General features: G+C 46.9%; 1 protein-coding gene across 7 annotated transcripts in view; it reads left to right on the top strand.

Moving 5' to 3' along the window:
- The window catches only part of RUNX1 (RUNX family transcription factor 1), a 263627-nt gene that overhangs the window by 15568 nt on the left and 225695 nt on the right, over positions 1-22364 (top strand). For 2 of the 7 annotated variants that reach the window (XM_032354457.1, XM_032354406.1), the window contains exons 1-2: positions 1100-1235; positions 1458-1574. In XM_032354457.1, the coding sequence (XP_032210348.1) occupies positions 1517-1574 (58 nt within the window). In that variant the 5' untranslated portion in view covers positions 1100-1235; positions 1458-1516. The other 5 variants (XM_032354432.1, XM_032354441.1, XM_032354424.1 and 2 more) reach the window with 4 other exon arrangements.

Genomic DNA, 22364 nt, shown 5'->3' with positions numbered 1-22364 from the left:
TTTGTTAGCACTTAAAGGCAATAAGCAGGAGAGAGAAATAAGTATGTGTGCCCGCATGTAAAATCTCCCCGTTTTTAGCACCTCCAAACGTGTCTTCTCCCAAAGGCGAAGGACGAGCTACAGGATATTCTTGGGTCAGTCGCATGAGAAGGGGCTTGCTCTGGGGAAGCATCCCTTCTGGTTCCTCTATCTGCTGTGAAGTCTTCTTAACTCACTCCAAGTGTAGGTCTGGTAGAGCTAGACGGAGTTTACCTCCAGGTCCGAATTAGCCTCTTGATGCCTCTCAAAGTAGAGACGCAAGGCACTGAACTTTCACAGGTGAAAACAAAAAAATAAACTGGGGCAGGTTAGCCACTGGCTTTGGCTCAAAATACAGGATCTCTCTTTTCTTTGTTTGCCTTCAGACTCCTAATTTCAGTGCGTGCGTAAGACGCAACTCTGATTTCATCTCTTTACTAAAAAGATGTTCATTTAGGAGGAATAAAACCCCATAATTTTGCTTTTATTACAAAAGCCTTTCCATCACAAAATTAAAATGCTTCCCCTTTTTCTCGGCTTTACCGTATCAGCAAGTTGCTAGACCCTTTGAGGGGTCAGAGTCTCCGCAAAGCATTTCCTTTTATTTTGTTTTTCCTTTTATAGTTTCACTTAGGCTGTTACAGTCTTTACCAAGGGCTAGATTCTCCTGAGCGGATGCCCAGCGTCTTAAGTGATGGGATCCACATCCTGTCTGAGCAGAAGCCTGATGCCAGGGTTGAATTACTATTGAATAAGCAGCAATGAAATTGTTATCAAAATAATCAGTAGTTCCAAAAACCACAAATAACAACAACAGGACCCAAGTTGTCCTCAATCAGCAAAGACCATCGATATAATAAGAGACTGAGTCACTTTTCTCTACAATCCCTCTCTTGCAAACTCTCCTCGGCTATTTTCTTGCACAGCTTGGGGGAGGGCAGGTGGGGGGAAGGAAGGGCATTGCTCAGAAAGTAAAAAAAAAAAAAAAATTGACATCACTTAAGTCACATGATTGGCAAGAACCAATTAAGATGGGCTGTGGAAAGGGGAACAGTTAAATTTGTAATTTGGGTTGTGTGAAAACTTCTTTGGGCCTCATAAACAACCACAGAACCACAAGTTGGGTAGGCTGGCAGTGTCAGAAGACTGCGCCCGGCGTAGTGGTCAGCAAGCAGGACGAATCACACTGACTGCAAACCACAGGGTTTCGCAGAGTGGTGAGCATCACCAACCCACAGCCAAGACGCCGCTTTCTTTCTTTCTTTCTTTCTTTTTTTTTTTTTTTAAATCTTGAACAATTTGAATATTTGTTTTCACAAAGGTACATTTTTCAGAGGGCTCAGGGAGCCCCAGAGGTATGGGGGGGTAGCAACAGATGCAGGGAGCCATGCTGGGGCGTGAGGTGACAACAGTGACCTTTCTTGCTTTTCACTCCAAAGGTGAAAGAAATCATTGAATCCCCCGCCTTCAGAAGAGGGTGCATTTTCAGGAGGAAGCGATGGCTTCAGACAGCATATTTGAGTCATTTCCTTCATACCCACAGTGCTTCATGAGAGGTGAGTACGCTCTGGTCTTTTGATTCCTACTTTTGCTCAGTTTGGCAGATAACGAAATGGCAGCGCTATTGTAACCCGGGGCACGTAGCTCGGGCCGATTCCCCGTCTGTTTTGTGGAAAGAATTCAAACTCGGGCGTATGATTACAAGGCTATTGGATTACTTATTCATCAGATGGCAGCTCTTCAGAAATGTTTTAATAAATACTTAGCTAAGCTGTTGAAGTGTTCGGTCGGTGTGTGAGAACTTTGTCAAGTGCAAGTAAGTTGGGCTGCTCCTGATTAAGGTCAGAGAGATTAGAAAACTGCTGAGAAGCTCCCAGGGTTTTCTTTTCTGCCCCTTTGCCTGAGCGGACTGCGGCCGAGGGTCCTGAGCTCAGCACGTCCAGGGACCCACGGGGCAGCCAGCCCTGGGGTTTAGCATGGGCGGGAGGCGGAGGCCGGGCTCCCAAACACACGTTAGACCGGCCTGGGGACTTTAGGGGCAAAGTGGCAGGCAGCTCAGTTGTCCTCTAAAGGCAGAGAGTACAAGAGATAGGCGGGTTTGACTGGGTAAAAAATACCCAGGATGGGGCCTCACTGTGCACTGAGGCAGCCAGCGTCTTTCAAGGTAGGAAAAGGAAAAAAGCGCCAAGTTGTCGTGTACAGAGGTCTCTCCTGCAAAGAGCAATGAAGAAGTTTCCTAAGCCCAGCGTTGTCACAGCTCTGGGTCTTCAGCTCCCGCACTTCCATTTCGTAGGAACAGCCAGTGTGGAAAACCTGTCTGCAGTTTTGCAATCGGCCTCTTGAAAAATGTGCAAAGCTGTAGCCGGAGTTGCAGCTAGGAGGGTGTGAGTATGTGTGTGCATGTGCCTTTTGTGTATCTCTGGTGGGAAAAGAGGGCTGTGCTTAAACAAACAAAAATAATAACATAAGAATGTCACGAAGGCACGGCCGTGTGTCGGGGCACGCACTCTGACCAACGCCTGCGAAGTGTGGCTTGATGGTTTGGCAGAGCCGGCGTGGAGTGGGACAGGACGGGGGCATAATTAATTTTCTGGCTACAGACAGACACTCGCGCGCACCCAAATAGTATCTGTGACTCATTATTTATGCATACAGCCAAATGAGCAAGGGAATGCACAGAGCTGCCAGCCACTTTGTCACAACAAATGCTCTTGTGAATGCCGCAGAGCCTCTGTGCTTCCGGGTCCCTGAAATTTAAAAACTTGACAAAGCTCTGTGTGTGTGTGTGTGTGTGTGTGCGTGTGCGTGTGTGTGTGTGTGTGCACGCGCGCTCGCTGGTGTGTATGGGGGTAGGATTTCAGGAGAAGAGAAGAAAGCAAGTCATTAACTGATTCAAAGCTTCAAATTAGAGGGTTTGCAAGTGCTTCTTTCCTGGCAGCTGAGGACATTTTAGTGAAGTTGAATCATGCGAAGGGCGTGAGTCACTGTCCTCACAGCAGCGCCCCGGCTCCCGCGGCAGAGAGGCCGGTCGCTGGTGAGAAGCTGTGAACCGGTCCCGGCTGCATTTCCTCTAGGCCACGAACAAGCAAAGGAAGCAATAGTTGCAGAATAACAGGCAGAAAGGTCTTCCTGCCTTTGCTCGGCTTTCAATATTCTTCAAGCCATTATTGTTTCCCAGCTGATCCGCTCAGGAAGGCCGGTTCAGGAAACTGGAAAACATTCCACCGGGCAATAGATTGGATTGTGTGTGTGTCGTGCGGGGTTGCCTTCGAAGTGGTCCTTACAGGCCAGACAGCGGAACGGTGGAAGGACTTGGGGACCTGTTCAACTGCCAGGAACCAGAACAGGGGTAGGCCCTGACACAGAGCCGCAGGGCCTGGGTTCACAGAAGTCACCGGGCCACCCCAGGTTAGGAACTAGGGGCACGCTGCTTTCAGGGAAGTGTTGTGGAGATAGCCCTGACACCCAAATCAAGTCTCAGAAGGCCTAATGAAAAAAGGCCTTGTTCACGCCTTGGTCTCTGGAAAAGGAACTCAGGGGATTTATAATCTCTACCTTAATAATATCATATGGAGATTTCATTTCAAGTGAAATCTTGGCAATTTCCCTGTTGATTTAATCATGGTGGCCCTCCAAGGTGAGGGGTGACACTGTCCGCCTTAGCCATCCACACTCCCCGGGGTCAGAGAGGTGGCAAAATGTCATTGCCTTTGGTGCCATCTGGGCTCTGCCTGAGAGCGTGCCGCTAGGAGAGCTGTGTCTGTTCGCCTCCAACAGATGGTTTCCTCTCCGGGTTCTGACTCCATTCCCGAAGACTGGCCATTAGCCACGTTCAGCCCCATGGTCACTTCTCACTTCGCATAATTTATGGTGAGAGTTCCCTCCGCCGCTGCAGCGAGGACCTACAGGGGGAAATGGCGTTCTTGTTTTCTTCCCGGGATGTACTTTATCAGTCCGTGCAATCCTCACAGAAGGAAGCCCATAACTCATTTTGGGCAAAGTACATATGTGAAACGTGGCGGAGACAGCGAGCTGTGGGACCAAGGATGGCGGGTTCCCTTGTTGGTGACAGGCAAGCAAGGGTCTGAAAGAGGGCATGCAAAGTGACTGTGGTCTACCGCAGAAAGCACCATGCTCTTCCCACCCCACCGGGCCAAGTGCTCACTTTATTTGCCTTGGGGACGAGGGAAGACGTGATTCAAATTGCCTGGCATGAACACGCGTGGTCGGCAACGTAAGCCTTGCAGAACCCCAATGCGCGTTCTCTCGTGTGGTGCAGGTTGCCAGCCCAAAGCGCGGCGGTAAGTGTGGAAAGGAAAAGCGGTGGCACAGACGTACTTTTGCAAAATCCTCAGGTAGCCTCGTTCTTAGAAGTGGCTTAGTGGTCTATGCAAAGCCTGACTGCTAATATGCCTCTGAGTTCCTAGAACCACAGGTAGAAATCTCAGCGAGGCTGACTCACTACTGTCTTCTTGGAGGCGGCTTTCGAAGGGAATGGCAGAATACGAGCCTGATGTGTGAGGCGCGCGCCTCTGGACTCTCAAGGGTCCAGATCGCAGAAAGCCGTAGATGAAACTGCACATGCGTAGTTGGCGATGTGTGAAATCGGTGTGGTTTTTCTAGGGCTACTGTGACAAAGTACCCCAGACCGGGTGACTTAAACATCAGGATGCCTGACCTTCCGATGCTGGAGGCCAGAAGTCTCATCAGAATCCTGGTGGAGCTTTATTTGTTGAAGGCTTTAAGGTGTGAGGAGAACTGGTTTCTTCTGAGCCTCTCTTCTTGGCTTGTGGATGGTGGGCTTCTCTGTGGTGTCCCTCTGCACGTGTCTGTGTCCCGGTGTCCCCTCCTTATAAGGACACCAGACGTATGGCATGAGGACCCACACTAATGATCTCACTTAACAGGCATCACCTGTGTAAAAAAAAAAAAAAAAAGCAACAACAACAACAACCATCTCCAACTACAGTCACATTCTGAGGGCTAGGAGTTAGGACTCTTCAACACAAGAATTTTGGAGGGGACATGGTTCAGCCCAAGACTTGCATCTTAACTGATCTGACTCCCTCTGGCCCATAAGAAAACTCTGCCTTTCTTTGGGGGCCCTCCTGGATGATCCCAGGTCCCTCGGTACAAAATAGAGCTTCGCATCTTGAAACTGCCCACACATTTTGAAACAAACAAACAAAAAAAAGTGCTAAAAACCCATCTAAACTCATAATTCTATCCTTCACCATGTTGTTGCTTTGCATGCTAACAAAACTTTGAAAATGACAAAGAAATTCTGAAATGTCTAAGCTTTAAAAGAGCAGAGAGCCATTCCCAAAAGAACCCACACCTTGGTTCTACTCCCTCCAGCGGGATTGTATCTGTATTTCAGATTCTTCCAAGACACGTGCCAGCAGTGGGGGTGGGCAGTGGCAGGCCCGCAGAGGCGCCACACCTGCTCACACACCAAGGGCAGGGGCCCTGAGCAACCAGTAGCAGAAACCTGTGCAGAAAGGGCTGCTGATCCAGGGGCTAAGCAGCAAGAAGCCTTGAGAGCTTTTGGAAAGAAACTAGCAACCAGGAGATTCTGTTGTTCCTTTGAAATAGACCTGAAATGTATGCTCAGAAAAGACCTGCCCCTTCACTGCGAAAGCAAGGTTGGGTCTGATGTTGGGTCTGGGCAGAGGAAGGTTCCAAGGCTGCCCACACAGAGATTTTATTAGAGCAACCAGGGCTTGGCTGGGTGTCGGTGTAGAGGAGAGAGCCTGGGGGGTTATGGGAACAGACAGCCCTGGAGGAAGGAGGAGGCGGGGAGCAGGGGGTGAATGTGGGGTGCAGACTGCCCGGTGATGATGGACTTCTCTTTTCCATTTTTCCGACTTTAGCCAGGAGGCTTCTCTAGTGAGCCTCGGTTTCCTCGTCTGTAAAATGTGGACAGCCGCACCTGTTGTGGCAGTCACTGTGTGGCCTGAATTAAGTCACCTGGGTCAAGTGCTCAGCACGATCACAGGAACGGTGCAGAAATATTAAGTTGGCTATCCATGTTCGGTTATCTCCGATGACACTTTGGGAAAGGAGAGGTCCCAGGGTCCTAGAGGAGGCTCCGTGGAGGAGGTGTTGCAGGAGTTAGAAAAGGGGTGGAGGGAGGGAACCCAGAGGTAAAGAAGGGTGGTCTCGGTGGGGGCAGAGGTAAAGAAGGGTGGTCTCGGTGGGGGCGACGGCCATAGATCCTGGGCAAAGGTCAAGTGGCAGGAACCCCAGTGGGCTGTGGGAGGTGTTAAGTAAGTCGTCCTGATGGCCTTTTTTTTTTCCCCCATTGGCTTGTCACCCTTGCTTGACTTAGAAGTACCCACAAAGAGAACCAAAGAAGAGCCTGGGCCCTGTATACAATTCGACTGAACAAGCGTAGCTTTGAAGTATTGAGGCCCATCAGGCCATGTTGCAACATCAATTTTGACACACGTTTCTCCTCTTCGAGTGTCCTGGTGCAGCTTTCCTTTCCTCAAGTCCCTCTTAGTGAAAAAGCCCTTTCTCCCTTGAACTCCATGCAAGTCCTCCAGACCTCTGAGATGCTGCCTATTTCTGTGCTTCTCACGACATTTCTAATCATGTACTTTATCAAAGCTCAGAAATGCTGGCGCCTGGGCTGCTCGCTGGTTGGGGGAGGGAGCAGAGGCCTGCACAGGAAGCTTGAGCTCATTTTCAGTTTTTCAGGTAGCTTCCTAGTGACCCAGATGAGTCATTAAATGTCTCTGTGTCTCATTCGAGTTCTACAAAAGGGGCTGGTGATGTTCTCAGTGCGGCTGCCTTTGAGTTACAGAGTTCCTGTTCGAAATCTTTGAACACGTCAGAGAGCTACCGTGGAGCACATCACACATTTCTTAGCTTCACAGCATGAAGGGACTATTATTATTATTATTATTATTATTATTATTATTATTTTAGTTCCTGATAGGAAAGGTCATCCTACCATTTTTACACACTCGAAGCATTCTCCCACATTCACTCAAAAAATTTTTCTTTCTAATTCCCACTCTTTAGAGAATTCTCTAGAAGCTTCTCTGGTACCGGAGCAGAGAGTACAATCTGCAATACACGTTCCCTGTAGTTCTGGTTCCTTAAGTTCCCCCAACCCTCCCACTTGGTGCCACCAATCCCCACCGTTAAGCCTTTTTTTGCTGAGTAAAATAAGCCTTAGGCAATGTGTCTTTCTTGGCCTGTAACCCTTCCCCACCAAAAGATGTCATAACTATGATGGCCCCGAGTGGTGGAAAGGAAGCATTTCCTTTAAGAGCTTTGTCAACCCTGAACATAATGAGGGAGTGCTTTAGGAGAATTATGGGTGGTTCATGGTACACAAAACAGAACTCAAAAGCCTCAAGTAACCTTTGGCCAGTTGGAAAAGTCTGCTTGGTCACTCCTCTGGATTGCTGCCTTCTCCTCGTTGTCAGAGAGACACACTCTCATACTCTCAGCTTTGGAATCTCTCACTCGGCCTTCTTGCGTGCTAATCTGATAATACGGAATGATGCCCCAGAAGGGAGAGAGGAGCTAACATAGAGAAATAAGATGATCCAAAAGATGATTGCAATAATGCATTTTACCACAGTGACATAAAAAAGTGTAAAGCTCCTGCTAGGGTTTATCAGTGAGAGTTCTATTAGGAAAATCTGACTCTAGTGGCTTGAACAACCGGGTATGGGCCTGTCTCCTGAGGCAACCAGTTCAGAAGTGCAGCCCCATGGCCCCTCAGATCTGTCCAGGCAGGAAGGAGGTGCCAACCCCTTCTCCTTGTGAGGCTCTGTCTTTTGCTTCAGGAAAGGAAGCCTGTCTCTGCAAACTTCCCCTTAAAGATCTTGTAGGTCAGACCCATGTCACGAGGCCTCTGTTTGGAAGGTGCATGGGACAGCGGAGTCCACTCTGGCTTGTCCTAAGAGCAGAGGAAAGCAGAGGGCAGGTAGCTGGACCCCTGTGCACCATCTCCTAAGAGCAAAAGCGGTCCCTAGACTGTGTGCTTCCCAATGACATTGCGTCACATCTGTCCCTACACTTTCTGTGTCAGTAGCGCTTTGAAAATAGATGCAGAGAAACCCTGAATTCTTTAACTTGTGGATGGAAGCTGAGGCTGAGACACGGTGGTGGTTTTGGTTTGGTTTGGTTTTTTGTTTTGTTTTGTTTTTAAAGACTTCATTTATTTATTTGACAGAGAGGGAGATCACAAGTAAGCAGAGAGGCGAGCAGAGAGCCCGATGCGGGGCTCGATCCCAGGACACCGGGATCATGACCTGAGTGGAAGGCAGAGGCTTTAACCCACGGAGCCACCCAGGCGCCCCCAGGGTGGTGTTTATTCTGGGTTGACTGACAGTAAAAAGGCAGGAGATGTGATGGGGCAGAGCTGGGGGCTGTTTACATGGAGTCAAGGTCACATCGATGTTCTTTGTGGAAGGCAGAATCACACTTGCCTCTCCTGTGAGAAACGCAGACAGCCTCACAAGCATGTTGCTTGTCCAAGAGGCACCCCGCCTGGCCCTGGGGCTGATGTGTTGGTCAATAACTAGAAATAGTTCACTTTTCCCTGGCCCTCGATTTTCTGCATTCTCAAAACCCCACAGCAGAACTCCTCACGACTTTTTTTTTTTTTTTTTTAAAGAGATTTCTTTTCTACGGAACTTCTTGAGGGGATTTTTTTTTTTTTTTCTTTTTAGGTTTTCCTCTTCAACTTTACTGCAATATATTTTTATCTTCAATGGAAAATGACAGCCAGATAATAACCCTCCATCTAGGAGATAGACTGTTTATTCACACCTTGTATTTCTGCAAGTGATAGATTATTTCTGCTTTGTAATGATGGGCCCTGTCTGCTTCCTCAGTCAGGATGCAAAGATGTCTCCCGGCAAGTCAAAGCCTCCCTAAGAACAAAAAAAAAAAAAAGAAAAAAAAAATCTTCATTCAGTTTTTCCCTAAAATAAGAAATAATGTAAATCTTTCATTTTGTTGTGCTGTAAGATCGGTGCACACTTAGAGAATCATTCATTTGGTGTGGGCCAGTGTCCTCCAGGCCCAGGGTCTTTGTGTGTATTTTCACATGGTCTTCTTTCTAAATAGTGAGAATTTTAGGAGCCCAGATGGAAAAGGCCACCAAAAATAGAAATCTTAGTTGGCTGGTTAGGTTTGCCCAATGGCTGTGCTGATTTTAAAATGGATGCTTCTTTGTGTCAACCCACAGCCTGTGCTAAATTGATTCGGACTCAAGGATGTGACTTGCCAAATCCTAAAAGCTAGTCCATTGAAATAAGAATTGTATGGTTCCAACATTTTGCACTTTGGACTTCACCTTTCTCGCTAGCTACCCAGCTCTTACTCCTGGTGTTTGGGATGTCCTCCACGGAGACTCTGAGTTCTAAAAAGAACATTTCCTGGTCTCTGGTGGCGAATGAAACCGTAAGAGGAGTGACAAATCGATACAGCCTGAGAGCTCCAAAAGCAGACCTGTCTCTCCCTCTCCTTGAGAGCTACCATGTCCTGAGCACAACTTAAGTTCTCCTGAAAATGTATAGGATTTCAGACATTCTTTTTTCATTATTAGAGCTCAAAGAAATGTCTAGAAGCTCTTGCGCGAGTCAGTTTGCCAGATAGGGGTGTGTTTAAAAGAGCCAACAAGTCACTTAGAATCCTAAACCCACTGTATGCTCCTCTGTGGTCATGGGCCACCCTGGGGCGAGCCTTCTCAGGGGCGAGGAACAAGTTGTCAGAACAGCTTTCTCATTGTTCAAGGTAGAAGCAGTTTCCTTCTGCTGTGCAAAAAATTTTAGCTTGCATATCCTTCAATGGTTATTTTTTATGTTAGCCTCAAAATGTGTGAAAGGGAATGGAGGTAAACTGAAATACATTGGTTTGGGGGCCATTTTTTTCCCCCTCTGGGAGTAGTTTTAATGCCAACTGCGGTTTGCTGTCCTTTATCACATAGCTTCTGCTGCCCTTGAACTCTGGGCACCAAACCCCTCATTTCATGCCATGTGCAGGCAGATTCTGTGCAGCCCCATCCCCCTCCCCAGCAGTCACAGCTGGACCTGACACTCATCCACTTTGCACGGGCATAATTTGTAAAAATCTGAAACTGCGTATATGTATAAAACCCATCCAAGGGTCTGGAGGACCTGTGAGGAAGGAAAAAGAGCTGTAGACTTTGGGAGGCTTCTCTCCTGTCCCAGCCCTTTACAGGCTGGCGCACATAATGTGGTGGGGATGGGGGAAAATGAAGTCACATAGGCCGTGGCAGGTGTGAACAGAAACTCAAGCGCCAAGGTCATTATTATTGAAACTACTGTTTGTTTATAAAGATCAGAATGGCTCTGACTCCCAAAGTTCTAGAGCAGAGGAACAATTATTAAACAACCTTAAACAAAGTTTAAGACTGTGAAGGGGGTGGGGTCATGTAAAGAGGTACAAATGCCAACAATGGACATTCTGTTCAGCTGTCAATCATCCTACATCATTGCTTCACATTTTAAAAAAAGAAGCTATGCCTCCCATACACTTCCCACTTCCCTCTGGGTTAAGTTCAAAACAAAGAGATCATTGTATCAGAGGGGTGGATTAATCTGTTTAAATAACAAATGTACCATGAGACAGGGTCCCGTATGATGCTTTCGAGGTTATGTGTTATATAGTTCTATAGAGATATCTCTATATAGTTTCAGTCGGCATTTGAAACTGCTTAATTGTATAACTCTCGCAATACAACTGTTTGTCTGACATATGATACATAGTATATAACATATAATGCATAATATATAAAGTACATATGGAGTGATCATAGGTGGCAGATTCCACCTGGGCGTCTCCATGATTAGCAGACAGCTCTCCTGATCTTCCTTAATTACTCTTTTCATTGGTCAGACACCACAGCCATTTATAGGCTAAATCCCTTTCATTGCGGGGGAACATTAAACAGGGCCACTTAGATGGAGCCAGGCAGAAGCTTAGGAACAAGGCTGCCGGCGGAAGAGCCTCCTCTGCCCTGGTGTGATTTGGAGGTTCTCACCCGCCCTGTGGTTTGGATGTTCTCTTTTACCCGATAAACCCGGCAATGCCGTAGCTCAGCTACCCACCACATGCCCGCCACCCCATTAAGCAATTTTAGGGTTAACCAGGTTGGTTTGAATGAGAGTCTATTTGAAATCTGAACAACCAAAGGAACTGCGTGTTCACGCAGAGGGGTGAGAGGAGGCTTGGGCCGGGCTGCCAGCCTCCAGATCTCTAAGGAACCCCTAGGAATTGGGAGAATGCTGTCTTCCCATAGGATTTGAACCCAGGCTACAGCTCCCATCGAGGTTATAGGTCCTCCCAGCACTCCCGATTCAAAGCACTTGGACTCTCAAGTAGTCTCTCTCAAGAAAAATAAAAGCTTTTCCTCTCTCGAACCTTCTCTCTCGCTTTCATGTGCACACACGCACGCACGTGCACACAAACACTTGTAGCGCCTAGCATAAAAAATCTGTATGCCTTAAAGAACCCAGTGGGATTTCTCCCCATGATGGACTGAACTGGACAAAGCTTTTTGTAGGTGGTACAGGAACTTCTGAAATCGAGAGTCATTTCCAAACCCTTTTGATCATGTGACATACAAATAAAATTTAATTAGCATGCCTCAAAACCTAAGCATAGTTATTTACTTACAAACGACATGCCTGCCCTACTATACTGATGTAATTATGGCCTATGCATCATAAAACACATCCTAAAAATAGACATTGAAATAAGAGACACCTGAAAGTGCAAGTTGCAATGCTTTTTCCTCCCTCTCCAATAATACCTCAATATGACACGGTAAGTTTCCAGATAACCTGCAGATTTCTTATCTTGTTAACTGGGACTCAGCTTCCACAAGCAAACCTTTCTTCACCTGGAAGCTTCAACTCACGTTTCAGCATAAACTTCATTCCAGAAGGAATCCTGTGTGTTTCACCATGAGGTCCTTTTCTATGAGCTGTCTTTGATAGGGAGACCAGAAAGACAGGCCTGACTAGAGGGTGTGGGTCATGCACGGAGAGGGAGGGCAGGGAGTCCAGGGGGTTGGGATCCGGGGGTTGGTTTCTACTGTCACCAGCACTTACCACCTGTGTGAATTGAAGCCATTCCCCTAAACCTGCAAAGCCCGAGTCTCTCATCTGTCAAGTGGGTACAATGATCCCTACTTTGCATGGTTGGCAAGAGGATTTGAGATAAAATACATGAAACAGTGGACACATAAAATAAGTCAGCAGGTAAAAAGTAACCCTGAGAAATGCCACAGGCAAGGGCAGGGAAGTCACCTCTGCTAAGCCCAGAACACAGCCTTGCGGCTGCGCCAAGAGCCAAGCACGTGCTGAGATGACCGACTGGGCCAACTTCCCTCGCCATGGAGCAGCGCAGAAATGATGGTAGTGCTTTTCGGCTGAGGGCTGAGCTCACCAGAGTTAAACTGATCGGAGTCAAGCTGGAATTTATTGAGCATAAGCTATGTACCAGCAGGGCATGGTGCCAAGCATTTTCTTGTGTTACCTCATTAAATTCTTCGCACAAACCTAGGAGTAGGAATTCTTGTGACTAATCCGGTTTTATTGAGGGAAGTGTGGCATGCAGAAGTTAGACAACTTGCTTGAGGTGAGATGCTGCTAGTAAATGCGGGAGCCAGGAACAAATGGAAGTGTTCACTGCAGAGCCCACGGTCTGTCCACAGGAAAGTCACCATCCTCTTGGTTTGATAGGTGATTTGGTTAGAGACTGGTCAGGGCCCCTGGACAGCAGCTGACACTGTGTGCATTGAGGGTAGAGGGAGGTTGAACCTCAGGTGGCCAGGAGTACCATCCACGGTCTGGGACTGCTTCCATGACACTAGGCACACTCAGTGCCTGCGAGTCCCTCCCGTCAGTATCAGTGCTGTCTTCTCTCTCTCCTTTTACCCTTCCGGCCCCTCCCCATCAGAGCCATCCCCAAGGGAAATGTTCATGTGGATCCAGGGCAATCCACAAGAGACACTTCTCTAAGCCAGTGATCTCAAACCAGAGGGTGAGCCAGGATAACCTGTTCCCAAGACAAGAGTGAAGTGCTGGTTTAGGCGGGGAGAGAAGCCATCACTAAGTATTTTTTCCCAGCCAGTTGTCTTCATCTATTAGTCTGGGAATCCAGCAGGGGTGACCCTCTCTTGAAGCAGCAAGGCACTTTTCAGAACATCTTAGGGAGGTGCTCACTCTCAGGATTCCAGCTGTCCCTGCACTCTGGCATGATTCTGAGAGATGGTACTGCCTTAAATTTGTGTCTCAGGTGCCTCTCTTGCCCCATCTTGGTCCATGTCCAGGACCCAACATACAGAAGAACCCACAGAATGATCTGGCCAGTCACCAGGGGCCTCACTCCTGAGTTAATCCTCTAGGAAGCCCCCCAGAACCTACACTGCCATGACCCTGAGTCTGGCCCGGGTTTTCAGTGAAGGTTCCAGCGAACATTCCTATCTAGTTATTTCTATGGTTGAGATAAAAAGTTGACCTGGAAGCTGTGGATTTGATTCTGACAGCAAGAAGTGGCTTCTGCCCCTCCTGTAAACAGGACCGTCCACATCTCCAGGGGCCAGTTGCGGAGCAAGAGACCCACTCCCTAGTGAGTCTTTCAGAACAGTCTCTCCACCCTTCGGCAGAAACATTTATCAATTTCAAAAGTGCTCTGACATCATTACAAATCCTGTTTTCAAGTAGGTGGGTTTGAGGTTTTCTTTTTCTTTTTAACCTTATTTGTATAAAAGGCATTTCTCATCTGAGTTTTCTACGACCAGTCCCACAGAGTCACAGAAAGTTCCTTCCCTTTCTCCTTGGGCTCCACGTGGCAAAGGCCGCAAGAATTAATTACATTTCCCCCCAAAGCCAGCTCACAGCCGGTGAAAGGCCCCTGCTCACAGAGAATGCAGAGAGCCCGCCAGGCTCTAATTGCTGCTATGCAAACATCTTAATGGGAACAAATTAAAAGGCTCTCAAGCTAATTATTCTCTACAATAAAAAAAAAAAACAGTAAACTAATAAAAGTCCTTTGGAAAGGTGATTCTGTATTACCTCAAATGAGTTGGCTTTCCTTATGCAGAGTGTGCAATTGACAGGGAAATAAAAACTCCATGGTGCACACTAGAGATTATATTTTGGGAATTCTTGTGACTCAGAAAACGGCCCTGCGTGCTTATTTAGGGCCCTATGCACACCCCTCAGGGCCTGGCCTGCCCGGCCCCACTACCCTTCCTCCTTCCTTCTCTGTCTTCCCTCCGTGATCTCTACTTGACTATCACCCAAGCTCTGGGAATCCTGGCCCCCAGGTGCACAGTGGCCCCCCTGTGAGGCCCAAGCTGCCCACGTCGACCAAGTCAAGTTAGGCTCAAGCATGTCATTCACATAGCATTGCTTCAAACAGCCTCATCTGTCCCTTCTGTGTTCTACTAGAGACCACGCAGCCTGAAGGAGCAGAAGGCCAAGAAGGGCCCTCAGTGCCCATCATCACCGATGAGCCTGGGCAGCTCCTCCTGCAGGACCCTTGACAGGTTCTGGACCAGGAGGAAGAGGGAAGAGCCCCTCCACCAGGCTCCGTCGGATCTCACACACTGCACTGTTTTGGGGAAGGGTTTGTGAGTCAGGGGACAATGAAGTTTCATCGCTGCTTATTAATGGGAAGGACAACCAACATTCACCAGGTGCTTACAATGCATCAGGCACATTGCCACCATCCACTCTTTTAATAAAAATAAATAAATTAATTAATTAAAATAAATAAATTAAAAAAAAAAAAACCTTAGGAGAAAAGTACAGCTCTTAATGCCCATAGCATAACAATAAAAAAGATGCATGAAGCAAAGCTGGGTTAAGAAAGCAGCCCAGGCCACAGTGCTGGCGGGAGGTAGAGCCCAGCTTGAATGTCTCTGGCTTACCCCCTCCCATCCTATGACGCAGTGGCCTGGCTGGCAATGGACACAGTTTGGAGTGTGTTATAGGAGCTCGGGTCTGACTCAGGGTCTCGAGTCCGTGCTGTGTGCACCCTTGCACTGTGATCTTCTGCTCCCCGTGAGCAGAGAGGGCAGGGGCTTGAGATACTTCAGTTTTGACGCTGTAAGGGAAAGGCCTAGGCACGCTGAGAATTTGCCTTCCAATAATTCTGTGCTGAGTTGCTCAACCTCACCACTGCTCACCCTGGGGATCAGACCTTTCTTTGCAAAGGAAAAGTGTCTTGTATATTGTAGGACGTATACCAGCAGCCCCTGGACTGCCCCCACTCAATGCCAGTAGCTTCTTCTCCCCTGGTTGTGATCATCAAAAATGTCTCCAGACATTGTCAGATGTCCTCTGAGAGATGAAGTCACCCCTGTTTGAGAACCACTGCTCCAGAGAAACCTTGGGAACCGATGCACTATTGTTGCTCCTCATCTACTTACAGGTCCAAAGAAATAAAAAGATGCGGTAATTCTGACCCTTTCCAACGTGTTTGTATCCACCCCATCTGGTTGGACCTCTGCTCCACCCACCTCCCAAAGCTGTTTTAGGCTATTCACAAAAACTGACAGTCCCTTGGAAGGGGCCTTGAAATTAGGGTGTTCAGCCATATTCCCCATAATTAAGAGTAGAAAATAAAAGGCATCCACAGTTCCAGTCTGCTGAGGACAAACAAGAAAGAATCGGTAGCCTGGGATTACTTTTAGAAGAAGCCAGGCCTATTAACCTGACCTTCAATAGTTTTTCTAGGGCAAGGGAGAGAAAATTAGGTACTTTGAGAACAACACCTCCAGACTGCTGTGGTTGGCACACGTCATCATTAAAATTCAGGAGAAGGAAGTCATCCCATAGGAAGTGATGATAGAGCATTGTAGGAACATCAGATTTTATTGAGCAAGCACTATTATGTAGCATTTCCCAAGGACAAGGCCCTGGGTTAAGTGCCAACAAATAGGAAATCACATCACTGTTGTCACCTATATGGTGGGGACAGTTAGTCTCCTTGTTTTACATAGAGGGGACTTGAGAACAGACTGGTCAGGAAACTCATCCAAGTTCACACAGCTGGGAAGAAGCTTGGCTGGACTCTCCACTCATCTGGTTTGGGGTCTTGAGTGCTTAACCACTAAACTGGGCATACTTAAGAGATGGTCTTCTAGAGAGGGTATGACCTGGACACTCATGTTCTTTGTAATAAATAAAAAAATAAATGATCTTGTCCTCTAAACACAAACATCAAGAGAAATAGGATGAAGAATTGACAAGAAAAGAGTTCTTCCCTGTTTCAAAATTATTTGAAGTACTTGGGTGCCCTTCAGAGTCCTGATTTTGAACAAATCATTTTCTTCCTTTTTCATATTGGGTTTGTCAGCATGTCTTTGATGAAGACTCTTGATATCTAGAAGAAAGGCAATCAAAAAGACCAGGTAAGGGTAGTTTCAAGGACCCAGAGATCATTGAAAATTTAGCCAAAAGTTTCAGAAATGCTGAAGTACATTCAATGTCACTTTTCTACAGATAATTTTTAAATCCTCTTTGGGAAAATGCTTCTTCTGCACCACTGTCATTGCTCCTATGACTTCTGGTAGCAGGTTTATTAAAGACACTCAGCAGGCCCTTTGTTCAGTGCAAGGAAGTCACTGTGCAATTATAAGTCCTGGGACATGCGTCTGTGGAGAATGCTGAAGAACAGAGAGCAAGGCTTCCCCACATCCTCATCACAGACATAGACGAGCACAGTCTATGTTTGCCTCCTAAAGCCATGGGGCTACCAGAGTGATGCAGTGATGGCCAAGACTTCTAGGGTGCCCAATGGGATCTCATGCAATAGGGAACATTCCAGTTTCAACTATTAGTTATTCATTCATATATGTAGTGCTGTACCTACCAAAGTGTAATTCAATGTTTTCTGTTTATAAATGTATTCTCCTAGACACTCTGAACTCTTTGAGAAGTAATCTCGTGTCTCCCTTTTCTCTTTTTTTACAAGACCTGACAAGGTATGGGCACTAACCAAATGTTGGATGGATGGATGGATGTTTGGTGGATGGGTGGATAGATGGATGGATGGATGGATGGATGGATGGATGGATGGATGGATGGGTGCATGCATGCATGCATGGGTGGGTGAATGTATGTATGGATGGATAGATGGATGGATGGATGGATGCATGCATGGGTGGGTGAATGTATGTATGGATGGATAGATGGATGGATGGGTGGATGGATGGATTGGTGGATGAAAGGAAGGATGCATGGACAGATGCATTGATAGGCATATGAACAGATAGATCAATAAATCCTTCAGTCTTGTGCTTGCTGCTGAGGTGTAGAGACCCCAATGGTATGAACAAAAGAGGCTGCAGTAGTCTCTCCAGCCTCACAAACACAGCAAGGTGCAAGAAATTAGGGCCTCTACCCACAGTTGGTCCTCCCTCCAACTCTTATAATTATCTAAGGATAGGAAAGTGTATGTGGGGATATTAGAGTAAACAGAAGCAGGCAACATAGGGTTGTTTCCACCTTTGTCCAAATGGTTTTGGGTTGGAAAGTCTGGTGGGTGTCCATTGTGGGAAGGTGAGCAAGTGTGCAAGAAGAAGCACATGAGAAAGTGCTTTATACTTTTTTAACAAAAATTGATTTATTTATTTTAGAAAGAGAGAGCATGCAGGGGGAAGGGCAGAAGGAGAGGGAGAGAGAATATTAAGCAGACTCTGTGCTGAGCATGGAGCTTACTGCATGGCTTGATACTACGACCCTGAGATCACAACCTGAAATCATGACCTGAGCCAAAATAGTCAGAAGTTTAATTTCGACTGTGCCACCCAGGTGCCCTGACTGGATTGTGCTTTAAAATGAGTACCTATATGGAGAAATAAATGCCTATATCCAAGAGAGTTTCTAATCATAGGACAGATAATAAGGTCCACTCCATTTCCCATGGGGTTATCTCTAAAACATCAAACAAAAAACAGCAGAAATGATGCCCTCTGTTCTTCTGTTAGCAACTCAAAAAGACCTTTTCTATGGGAAAGTGAAACCATTTGTCTCCTGTCCAAAAAAAAAGAACAACTGGAAAACCAGAAAAAGTTTGGTACATAACGTGCAGAAGATTTGTCTGTAGGGTCTCTGTTTTGTCTTTTTCAGTAAAGTCTCAGGGAGCTGAATGGACACACAAACTGACCCTTGGACGGCTAGCCCAGGGCACCTGGCATGCTTTCTGCATACCTCTCAATTTAGAGGAAAATGAGATTGGTGGATGAAAGGACCACCAATCCTCAGTGAACTACTGGGCAGTTGATGTTGCATATATGTGTTCCCCATTCTACTAGGAGACCATCTGCATCCATTGAACAACTGTCGTATCTTGTGCTCCTGACCACCACTGACCATTCCCCCAAAGCCTGTCTGCACCTAAATCTCCCTCAGCCAGGTCTGAACCCCAGTCACGTGGACACACCCAGCTTTGCCCACAACCATGTCTGCACCTAGAAGGGATCCTGTCAAGGCTGGCCCTCATCCTTTGTTCCATTGAGGAACACTCCTTAGTGGATTCTCTGTCCAAATAAATGCCTTCTTATATTTGTAATTTCCTTCTTTTCCTTAAGGTTTGTTCCCATGCTTCCTTTCCCATGGATCTGCAAATTCAGTCCCCTTTTTCATTTATTTAGACCATATATCAGGAACTTCTTCTTAGGCTAGCCTTTTCTCATTACTTTTCCCATTTTCTTCACCATGCTTATCGCCTTCAGAGATCTTAAATCAGAATCAGTGGTTCTTAACTAGATGGAGAGGGTGCGAGGCAAGGGGTAAGGTTGCCCCGGGGCACATTTTCAGTTGTCACAGCTTGTGGGGGGACAGAAGTGCGCAGGCATCTAGCAGATTGAGGCAAAAATGCTACCACATACCTTACAACACACAAGACAGTCCTCCCCACCAGAGAATGATCAGGCCCCAAATGTAAATAGCTACAACCTGAGAAATCCAGCCTTGTATTATCAGGGTTATGGCTGCAGAGATATATTTTTGTCTTTATTCCCTCTTGGTGTTTTACTTTCTGGAAATGAGGCCCCTCCTCCCTGAAACTGGAGAGACAGTTAGGCATGTCTTCAGAGGACAAGTACCTATGGAAAGGTAGATCTAGATGGTCTTAGAAATTATGGTCACAGAGGTCGTCTGGGGATCCCAAGGATTTTTCACTGTTTGGTATCTCCTATAAGCACATCGATATTATAAAAGAGGATCTGAATCTCTTTACTATATGGAGGAGGAAGCTATCACCTTAAACAGATGTTCTGAAGACTAGAGTAAGGACTTTGAGTATCAGAGGAAAAGGAAGAAGACAGATAAGAGACAAGAGAACCAGCATGAAGAACAAGACCAGAGACAGCATTTAGAGACACCAGATCACAGGCTGGGGAGAGAAGATAAGGAGGAGCCAGGAGTCCTAGAAGCAGTGTTTGGGGGCACCTCCACACCAGTCAGGACAGCGACCAGATGGCCCACAGGGATGTGCCTAAAACAGAAGGGATTCTTACTGAGTCCAAAGATTCCCTTAAGGGAGAAGTTAAGGATTAGAGGGCAACAGTGGGCAAGTGATTGAGATGCAGTGAAGGTGCCTGAGGCAAGGAATAGCCAGACACACAAGAAAGCATTCCTCCAGAAAGCATACTTGAGCTGCAGGGCAGGGCATTATGGGTCACAGGTTCCTACTGTGTGTTAGGTTGCCAGGTGGTCTCCATACATTACCCCACCTGCCTCCCAAAACCTTATGAGCAAATATTATGATGTTGAGTTTGAAAGTAAAAACACGGAGGCCCAGAGATAACAAAAATAAGAATTTAGAATTCAGAAAGGCTAGGAAAGAAAGCCAAGGTTGTAGGAGCAGTAATCCTAGCTATGTCAGGATTAAAGGTGAGGTGTATTTATTGCTAAATCATTAATACACTACAATGCTTTTATTCTGTTTAGTTATGTGCAATGCATGAAATTTCCTCTAATTTGAGCTCAAAGTAGGCTGTTCAGCTGACCACCAACTGCCACAAAAGGAAGGAGGGAAGTTAGCTGGAGCACGGGATACAGTGGGGAGAGGCCCCCCAAGAAATCCACCACTGCGGGATGAGTGTGAAAAACAAACATCTATCCTTTGGTTCATAGATATGATCATCTGGATTTCAAGTAAAGCAGAAACTATATTTAGCAAAAAGAAAATCTTTCTCCACTTCATAGGGCAAGCACATGAGCTAGGGGTTCACACTCCCTTTCCCCCACTCTCTCTGTGTCTTTCATGAACCAGATAGCCAGGTTCTCAACCCTACCGTCACCAGTCCCGTTCCCCTTCCCAGTCTCTTCTGATCCCAGAGCTACAGTGTGCCTGGTTAATCACACTGTGTAAAACATGTTAGCAATGACCCATCACAAATGTACTGAATGGTTGATACACTCATGGCCGTGTGTTATAGAAGATGGCCTAGAAGACAAAGATGATATGGCATGGGATGGCCCTCGAGGAACTTACTGTCTAGTAAAGGAGGCAAAGCCCAAGCAGGCGAAATAGTCAGTGAACAACACGGTCATTGAACAGCACAGTGTAGACGTAAGAAGCATCACAAACCAGGAAGATGACTGGTTGCTGAATGAGAAGCAGCGATCTGAGGAGGTCCCCGAGAAGAGGTTGTCTTATCCAGGGCTGAGAAAAACAGAGGAGATGACATGAATGAGGTGGCCAGTCGAGCTGGTTCAAGAGATGCTCACGGACAATGAAGAGACCGCATCAGTTCACTAGCGAGCAGCAAAATTGGAGCCAGATCTTTGAATGCTGAGGCGAGGAGGCTGGACTTGAACTTGCTACCCAGGGGATTCTAAACTTGGCCCTACAGAAGAATCCCCTGCAGGGTCTGTTAAAATGCAGATCCTTGAGCCTCTCCTGGTATCTCAGGAGGCCCCAGGAATCTGCATTTTAAAAGCCCTGTAACCTTGGCGGGACTCTGAGAAACACTCGGTAACAGGAAGCCTTTGACTGGTTTTGATGAAGTCAAAACAGAATCTTCCTGAAATTTCAGGGTTTGGCAAAATTTAGCAGAACCTATTCCTATATCTGACAGCTAGTACCTCCTCTGGAGGGACTTATTCGTTGAGATGGCGCATCTTCTTGTGATTTTTTCCTCACATCCTATGGATTTTTCTAGTCTGGTGTCTCAGAGCTGAGATCATACTTTCCGCTTATTATATATGACTCAAAAACATATATTTCAAAGTGTATGCTATAGGATTCTAAAGTTTGTGTGAGATCAAGTTGGGTCTAGAATACTTAAATATGGGCTCCAAATTCTATACTGTTGCCCCAAACTCTACAGCTCATGAAAAAGCTGTGGCGATGTGGGAATTCTAACAGTGAGATTCAAATGTCTTCCTCACCAGGAAGACCCTGACTGCCTGGGGGTTTTTGGTGTGTGTTAGTTTTTATTTATCTGTCACATGCTACCCCTTCCCCACCACCTTTGGGCTCAGAAAGTAACCTAGACTCTCCTGAGCCCCTGAAGGTGTTCCCAATTGGGAGGTTAAAAATCCCTGAACTTGTTCCAATTTTCATTCCCTCTGGAGCAGAAAGGAGTTTCCTTTTCCACCAGCAAGGCGGCTGGTGTTAAACCAGAGCCACGGGAATAAGTACAGCTTGCCTGAAATACTTGGGGGCATCCATTAGGATACGCTCTAATGTGGAATCCTGTGCTGGAGGCTTGTAGGCTATACAGAGAAATATATGGAGAATGATCGGACAGGAATCTCTCAAAGCCTTGCTATCATTCAGAATGTGGGCTTCAGACCAGCAACATCAACATTGCCTGGAGACTTGGTGGAAGTGCAGGATTTCAGGCCCCAGCCCAGACCTGCTGAATCAGACTGCATTTTCACAAAAGCCACGAGGCGGGGATTGGGATACACATTCAAGTTTGAGGAGCATTATCCTAAATCTCCAACCTGTGCACCCCGCACCCATGATTGGGTCTCTCTGTCTCCCAAGATTCTTGCAAAGAGGGAGCCCTGTAATCAGTTACAAGGTGTTGGGTGGGGAACGGGGTTTCACTGGCTCCGGCTTCCTCGCCCTTCTTGGTGCTCTCCCAGGGGCTCTGGGAAGCTTCTTGACACAGACCCCCCCCCACCAACCCCCCACCTCCCGCCTTGCTTCTAGGGTGGGGCTGTACTACCTCTTTTCTCTCTATGAGCCTGGGATGCTGACAGCCTCAGATGGAGGCATCCTGTTTGTCGAAAAATAAACCGGCAGTTAAAGCAGGGTTGCGAGAGCGAGAAAACCACAGGCCTGCGCGCCGCTGATAACGCGGGCAGGCAGCTTTTGCA

Source organism: Mustela erminea, chromosome 1, assembly GCF_009829155.1.
Source record: "Mustela erminea isolate mMusErm1 chromosome 1, mMusErm1.Pri, whole genome shotgun sequence".
Taxonomy (NCBI): Eukaryota; Metazoa; Chordata; class Mammalia; order Carnivora; family Mustelidae; genus Mustela; species Mustela erminea.
Note: the sequence above shows the minus strand (reverse complement) of the source record. Positions and strands in the feature narration are given on the sequence as shown.